Source organism: Parus major, chromosome 17 (genome assembly GCF_001522545.3).
Source record: "Parus major isolate Abel chromosome 17, Parus_major1.1, whole genome shotgun sequence".
Classification (NCBI taxonomy): Eukaryota; Metazoa; Chordata; class Aves; order Passeriformes; family Paridae; genus Parus; species Parus major.
This window is the reverse complement of record NC_031785.1, coordinates 8,710,402-8,718,535: the sequence shown is the minus strand read 5'-3', so window position 1 is coordinate 8,718,535 and position 8,134 is coordinate 8,710,402. Positions and strand designations below refer to the sequence as shown.

The 8,134-nt window shown below is 50.3% G+C and overlaps 1 protein-coding gene across 1 annotated transcript in view; it reads left to right on the top strand.

Annotated features, from left to right (window-relative positions):
• Positions 1-8,134, top strand: part of CACNA1B (calcium voltage-gated channel subunit alpha1 B) — a 225,353-nt gene that overhangs the window by 205,177 nt on the left and 12,042 nt on the right. The window contains exons 38-40 of the mRNA XM_015644531.2: positions 3,682-3,790; positions 6,068-6,175; positions 7,317-7,426. Of these exons, the coding sequence (XP_015500017.1) occupies positions 3,682-3,790; positions 6,068-6,175; positions 7,317-7,426 (327 nt within the window). The remainder of the gene's footprint in view (positions 1-3,681; positions 3,791-6,067; positions 6,176-7,316; positions 7,427-8,134) is intronic.

Sequence of the window (8,134 nt, the reverse complement as noted above, 5' to 3'; positions counted from 1 at the left end):
GCTGGGAAGGGGCTGGAGAATTCCTGAGGGAGCTGGAAAGGGGCTCAGCCTGGAGAAAAGGAGGCTCAGGGGGAATTTCTGGCTCTGCACAAGTCCCTGGCAGGAGGGGACAGCTCAGGCTCTGCTCCCAGGAACAGGGACAGGAGGAGAGGGAACAGCCTCAGGCTGGGCCAGGGGAGGTTTAGGTTGGATATCAGGAAGAATTTATTCACAAAAAGTGTTTTTAGGCCCTGGAAGAGGCTGCCCAGGGCAGTGGTGGAATCACCAGCCCTGGAGGGATTTAAAACCCTGCAGATGTGGATGTGGCACTTGGGGACTTGGGTCAGCGGTGACTGCAGTGCTGGATCAGTGTTTGGACTTGATGATATTGGAGGTCTTCTCCATCATAAAAGATTCTGTGATTCCATAAATTTTAGTCTTTTCAATCCCATCAGATGAAATGAGGGAAGAAAACCTCTTTGACTTCACTCTGGTGTCTTGGGATTTGCTCACTTTCCTTGCCCGTGGCAGAGGGTGGGACTGGGTGGACTTTGAGGACCCTTCCAACCCAAACCATCCTGGGATTCTGTGATTCCTGGGATGATCTCAGAGCTGGGCTGCTCCACCAGGATGCAGCGAGAGGGATGAAAGCCATGGGGAGCCTCTCCAAAGCCAGCAGAATTAAATCAGAGTAGAATCATTCCAGCTAGGTCGGGGTGAATTATTCATAGGAAATAATTTATTCACCAAACTCGACCTCATTTCCCACAGCAGTGCTCCACTGTCCCGGTTTATTCCCGTCTGGGGATCATTCCCAGAGCAGTTCCTGTCCCAGGGGCTGATGGGCTGCTCTTAATAATTCAAATCCATCGGGGTGCCAGTAGTTTTCCAGGCACTGGGTGCTCCTTCTCCTGCTCCCTCTGGATAAATGTGCCAGGGAAGAGGATTTAGGGTGCAGCAGCTTTTTCTGGGTCAGCCTGGAGCCAGCGAGCCACCTTTGATCCCGGCTTGAATTTTCCCCCTATTCCTCCAACACTTTCCCTGCCTTTTGGGCCACTGTCCAAGGACCTCCGGAGCAAAACCGAAAGGGAATTTATTCCTGTCACAGAGATTTGGTCCCTCGTTAGCGCTGCCTCTGTTAATTGGCATTAAAGCCGCGCCGGGGCCGCCTCCTGACCGCGGCCGGACCCCGCGCACCGAGCGCTGCCTCCCGACCCCGCTTCTCATCAAACCCTCATTATCAGCACCCCGTTAATTAGGAGACTCCGGAGACAGCGACGAAGCTCCTGCCTCTGGGGCCCTCTCCTGCAGAAGCATTAATGAGCTCCAAATCCGCCTAATTAATCTCGGGGGCTGCGGGAGGGATCCCCCCGCCGGCCGGGAAGGCGGAGCGGGGACTCCACCTGCTGCCGGCTGCGCTCCCTCATCCTCCCCGCAGGGCAGGAGCAGGGCTGGGAGTCCTTTCCTGGCAGGTCAAGGCATTCGGGAAGGATTTCTCCTCTTTCTTCCCCCCTGCTGCCCGTTATTAATTCACCCGAGCGCCCCATGGTTGTGGCTGGCGATTCCCAGCGCATCCCAAGTGCTGCACGCTCTTTATCAGAGCAGGGAAGGAGCAGCAGGCTCCTAAAATTTCCTTCTGGGCTCCAGAAAGATGGGGAATTATCCAAATTAGAGTTGGGTTTTTTTTCTCTTTCTCTTGGTTCAGTTATTTTTGTTGTTGTTAGGATTTTCTGGTTGGGTGTTGCTTCATTTGGGTTTCCTTTTCCCATCCCCTTTCCCCTTCTTCTCCTTCCACTTTTCCCTTCCTCTCCCCCCTTTCCACTTTTCCCTTTTTCCCTTCCTCTTTTCCCTTTTTCCTCTTTTCCCTTTTCCCTTCTTCCTCTTTTCTCTCTCCCTCTCAGATTTCTTTATCCCATTTCAAACCATGAGCCACTGCTGTCACACAGCCTTGAAGCACAACTTCAGGCACAAGAAACAGCAAAAAATGCTCAGCCAAACTTCCAAAAGTGGGAATCCCCTTGGAAAATCTTCCCCTCAGTCCTCTGTCCCTGGCTAAAACTGGGGAGGAAAGCAGTGCTGTGTACAGCCGTGGGTGGCCCCTGTCCTGCATCCGTATCCTTTGGGAATTCAGCCTGGAAAATCAGCTGGGGACACCTGAGATGTGCCAGCCACAAAGTGGTTTTTGATGGTGGTTTATGTGAGGATAGAGCTCTCCTGTGGGGAATTTATTCCTCATTTGCCTGTTCTTCACTTCCATGCATCTTCTTTCTCTCTGCATCCCTTAACTCCCATTCCAGTGGCATTCTGGGACTCTGTGGTTGCTAACTATGGGCTCTCACTGATGGTTTTTTGTAGCTTTTTGTGTGCTGAGGGCAGAATCAGAATTAAATCCTGCTCCATTTGAAATGAGTGAACAGAAAAAACCCCGTGGTGTTGCCAGCACTTGATACTGTCACTGCCAGAGAGGGGAGGGGAGGCTGGACTTTGATTTTGCCATCCCTGAGACACGGAATAAACTCTGGAAATGCTGTGAGGGAGATCACAATGGTTTGTCCCAGATTTCAGGTGACAGGGACGTTGTTACAGTGGTCTCTTGTCCCTGCAGGATGCAGTGAGAGATGAAAATGTGTAAATAGATAAAAAAAAAATGTGTAAATAGATAAAAAAGTGTAAATAGATAAACAAGGATTATTATATAATTATTTTAATAATTATTATATTATTATTTGTATTGTATTAATATTAATATATTGTTTATTTTTATTATTCTATTATTATAATTATAATAACTATATTATTATTATTATAAACAAGTAGATTGCAGCTCCTGTGAGCAGATTTTACCCCAGATCAGCACTTTGTGCCCTTTGCTCATATCAACACCAACAAATGTCCCTCTTGGGGGGGAATTGTCTCCTGGGCTGGCAGAAGGTGCCAGGGTTGGGCTCTGTCCTCTCTGAGGGCACAGAAGTGTCCAGGGCTGGGCTGGATGGAGCTTGGAGTGACCTGGGATAGGGAAAGGTGGCCCTGCCCATGGCAGGGGGTGGAATGAGATGATTTTTAAGGTCTTTTCCAACTCAAACCAGTCTGGGATTCTGAGGTAGCTCAGTCCATACCTGTGGGAAGTTGAAGATGGAAGATTCTCTAAGCAGGGAGGTTGTCCCAGAGATGGAAAACCTGGCCAAGTCTCCATGCCCCAGCCTTGGGTGGCAGATGCAAACCTTCCATCATTACTTCAGTCCGTGGTGCCAGGCCCTGTTTTGTCCAGTTTTAGGATTCAGGTGAAGGATTTGGTGAGGCCAGCTGGTGTAGGAAAGGGTGGAGGAAGGGGATTGATGGTTTCTATCTCCTCAGCAGGTTGCTTTGGCAGGTGGGACAGGTACAAACCGCGTGTCTGGATGCTGCAGACACCACTGGAGACAGTCAGGAAATGGGATGAGAGCCTCTCACCTGGCAGCTCTTGGGAGAACTCTGTAGGATTGCAGTGCAGTGCTGGCAAATCACTCATTAAACCCCTGAAGTTCTACCCCAAACCCGCTCCTGGACAGGAGCTGGCATCCACGTGCAGAAGAATTCCAGCTCAGCACACAAAAAGTTCCTTTGTGTTTGTGTTCTGGGTATTTTGGGGGTTCAGAGAGGGGCAGGTGAGGGTGGGGGGAGGACTCCTGGCCCCCACTGACAGCCAGCCCTGTCTGTCCCCAGCGCCTGGTGAGGATGAACATGCCCATCTCTCCTGAGGATTTAACTGTGCACTTCACCTCCACGCTGATGGCCCTGATCCGCACGGCCCTGGAGATCAAACTGGCCTCAGGTGAGAGGGGTGGGCACCTGGGGGGTGCCTGGGTCACCTGGAGGGTCCAGCAAAGACACCAAGTGAAGCTCAGCTCCTTGGAATTCCCTGTGAGTGTCCCACAGGGATTTGGGAAGCTGAAGTCTCCTCTAGGTGTGGATTTCATTATGCTGCAGATTTCCTGAACGTGGGAAAAAACCCCAAAACGGCACCAATAAGAGACAAATGTCCTGCCTGGCCTCTTCCAGAGCTTTTCCTCAGCTTTGTCAGCCTCCAGCCTGTGCCTTGCAGGATGGGAGAGCATTTGCTGCCATCTGAGCTCCAGAAAATCAGGAGAAAATTGGAGTTTTCTGAGAGCACACTGGCTCAAAGCCCAGCTCCTGACCCCAAGACAGGCCCGGTTGGTCAGAGCAAGGTGCCAGGAATTCCAAGATCCAGATTTGATCCCTGCATGGGCCATTCACTGAAGAGTTTGACTTAATCCCTGTGGGTCCCATCCAGCTCAGAGTATTCAGTGAAATCTGTGGGCTTGGTGTCCTCCCAAAACCCTGGGAATTCTGCTCCAGCTGGGAATCCGATCTTCCCTTTGCCTTCTCATGGACAAGGGAGGGGACAGAGGGGTCCTGAGCATTCTTTGCCTTTGGGGTGGCAGTGAAATGTGGGAAACTTTGCTGTGACAGCTGAGAGCCCTGAGAGGAGAAGCCCAGGCCGTGTTCTCCTTGCTCTGAACCAGAAATTAGTTTCCACACCTCTCTTCTGAGCTATTCCAACCTTTCCTCCCCAACTGCTCTGGGCTGGCAGCGAGGCAGGAGCTGCAGGTGCCCTGAAGCACGTTCTGCCTTGAGATAAAATGTAATTATTGAAGTGGTTAATCAGGCGTTTACTCGCCTCCCAATTAAGCTCTGCAGTGTAATAAAATGCATCGGCCTTTTCTCTGGGTCACTGCCCCATTTCATCAGCCTGGCTGGGGCCACAGTCAAGGCAAGCCTGGCCTGAGCACTCCTACACCTCATTTAAAAGTTAACAGGAGGTAACAACTCTCAGGAGCAGGGGGCAAGGCAGGGTTAGGCTCTTGTGCTTTCCTAAGCAGTTTTAGGCCAGTGTAAATGTCTGACTTCATCTCCTGCCTCCTGTGCTGCTTAAACTTTATCTTTGGGGCTTTAGGGAGCCATTGCTGGCAGAAAACAAAATTCTGAGGTGCCTGGGGCTCCCCCAAAGGAGTGGGACCAAGACAAGGATCAGACACTCGTTTTTACAGATGCTTTTAGCACTTCCTGTGACTTTAAGAACCAGCACCTTATTCCAGGAATAACTGCAAGATAAGGATGCTGGGAGTTTGTTTGATTTTCAGTTTCTGGTTACCTGTCAGCCTTTTTCAAAGGGAAAAGCTCCCTCCACCCTTTTGAAAACTGGAAGGGAGCCAGAGGAGAGCTCAGCTGATACCATGGATTATTTCTGTGGTTTAGCTCTGCTCTGGGGTGTGAGGTTCTGACCTGTTTTGTTGTTATGAGCTCCCTTTGAATAGGTTTTATGTGCTACATTTAATTGAGTCTTTAGTGGGCTTAACAGGCCCTTAATAAACCTCCCTAATGAGTTCCCGTGTGGGAGTTCAAACCACGGTGTAACAGAGTACCCAGAGCCTCCTCCCCTCACTCTGCTCCCAGAAAAATAATCTCTGTCATTCAGATGAACTCCTTAATTGCCTGCTGCGTGGGGAATTCAGCTGGGAGCTGGCCTGGGGCTCACCCAGCCTTTAATCACTTTCCACCAGTGCGTTTAGGCCTGGCTTTGGCCCTTGGAACCAGAACTGCTGGGCTGGGCTCTGCTCTGCCTTAGCTGCTGGGGCAGAGCTCTGTGCTTGGGTGACATTGCCAGGGATTTTGGGATGAGTTGGTGGAGGAGGGTTTGTCACCATCAGTGCAGGGTGAACCTGACCCTGGCAGAGGAGGTTGGGTTAGAGGATCTTGAAGGTCTTTTCCAACCCAAAGCTGGGTTTGTGGGATCCTTTGCATCCCAGCTGGGAGGTGCTGCTGCGTCCACGGGCACTCCCCAAGGAAGAGGCGCCTGCAGCTATAGCGAGCGAGTTTGAGCTCCAATTTCAGTGCCAGGTCCCTGCTCAGGATCCCCAGGGCGAGGCAAGGACGATCCTGCTGCGTTCATGCACTCACACCACGGGGAACTGATGGATTCCCTGGGCAGGGAGGGGCTGTGCCCTTCCCAAGGAGTGGGAAGAGGGGGTGCAAGCAGCGGGATGTGCTGCCAGGGCAGGGTTTCACTCCTCTCCCTCCCTGGCTGCAGGAGGTGTGAAGCAGCACCAGTGTGATGCTGAGCTGAGGAAGGAGATCTCGCTGGTCTGGCCCAACCTGTCCCAGAAGACTCTGGATTTGCTGGTGCCTCCTCACAAACGTAAGTGCTTCAAGCATGGTCCATCCCAGGAACCCCAGATTTGGGTTCTGCTCTGTCCCAAGCGCCAGCTGGGTCACCTGGAGGATGCAGCAAGGCCACCGAGGGCAGCTGACCTCCTTGGCAGCCTCTGTGCTGCCCTGGCTCTGCCACACAGGGCTTGGGGAAGCTGAGCTCACCTCTAGGCCTGGACTTCAATGTGCTGCAGATTTCCTGTGCATGGAAAATCCCAAATCCCAAACAGTGCCCAGTGCCACGTGTGGCCTCTTGCAGAGCTTTTCCCCAGCTCTGCCATCCTCCAGCCTGTGCTTTGCAGGGTGGGAGGACAATTTCTGCCGTTTGAGCTCCAGAAAAAATGGGGAGAAGAAGAATTAAAGCTTGCTGAGGACTTTGAGAATCAGATGTGAGATGTTTGGGGGTTAAAGGCCTGACTTGGTGATGTCCTGGGCAAAGGTGCTGAGAAAATGGGAAGTTTGCTGTTGTCTTGATTAGCTTTGAATTCCTGATTAATGAGAAGCGGTGTAGAGTAATAAAGGCATTGTTAATTAAGAAAAATGAGGGAGCTGAGGAGGTGCAAATCAGTGGGTAGTGACTACTGAAGTCTTCCCTTCCCCTCCTTTCTGGATTCCTATATACCTGCTACTCCATTTCTTTTTTCCATGGTGAGTGCTCCAGTGCTGGGCAGGGAAGAGCTGCCCTGTGGCTCTGAGGGTGCAAAAAACCATCTGGAAAAATGAAATATTCCTTAAATGTGTATTGCCATTGTAGCCCATTCACTGTAATTCAGAGAAGCAGGAGTGAGGCTGGCTGGCTGTGGGTCTGGGATGAATTTAGGAATTCTCTTAGCAATGCTGACAGTGCCACTGAATTTTCCTGCCTGGGTTTTCCTACACAATCCCTGTGTTTGCCACAGGCAGCTCCAAAACAAGACAAGGCAGTGACAGGCAAAGAGTTGAAGAATCTTTTGTAACATTTTCTTTTTTTTTTTTTTCCTTTCCTTTCCCTGACTTTTCTGTGTCTGTTTTGCCTCATTATCCTCATGTTGCCTCCTCCCTCTCCCTGTTTTTCACACCCATTTGCTGTTATCCCTGTCTTCTCCTCATCCTTGGAATGTCTCTGCTGTGTTTTCCCCGTGCTCTGGCAGCTGATGAAATGACTGTGGGGAAGGTCTACGCAGCCCTGATGATATTTGACTTCTACAAGCAGAATAAGAACAGCAGGGAGCAAGTCCAGCCCCCTGGGGGCCTGTGCCAGGTACAAAAAAGATCTTTCCATCCTCCCTCTTGGGTGACTTTAACAAGAACCATCAGCAGGATTCATCCAGAAGATCTGGCTGTTCCTCCAGGCAGGGTTTAAAAACGCTGGCTCAAAAATGGAAATCTCTCCTGAAAGTCTCTCTCAAAAAAATATCGTAAAAAATAATTTTAGTTGCCTTTTCCAGTAAAGAAAGATCTTTTCCAAAAAAATGACAACTGATCTTTGAAAATCTAAATCCTGTGTTTAAAAATGGCCTAGGGGAACACCAAAAGATTTCCTTGGGAGACCAAAGAATTATTGACAGCTGCTGATAGTTTGGCTATGGAAGGCTTAAGTTATTTTTGAAAATCGGAATTATTCAAAGTTGTTGATAGGTTTGAAGGGTTTTTACAAATTCTAGAAAATATTTTCACTCAACTGGCATTGAAAGCCCAATTCTTTCCAGCAGAACAAACACCTGCTGTTTTTAGGATGAGCATCCAGCTGATCTCCAGCATGGGGTGCAGATCTGTCCCACACGTGGATGGATCCACCAGATCCATCCAGGGACATTGGAATTGCACAGCCCCTCTGGCCACAGCCCTGGGGGAATTCCCTGATGTGCCCTGGTGACTTGGGAGAGCATTCAGAGGGAAAGGGAATGGAAACAGGACTTGGGAGAGCATTCAGAGGGAAAGGGAATGGAAACAGGACTTGGGAGAGCAT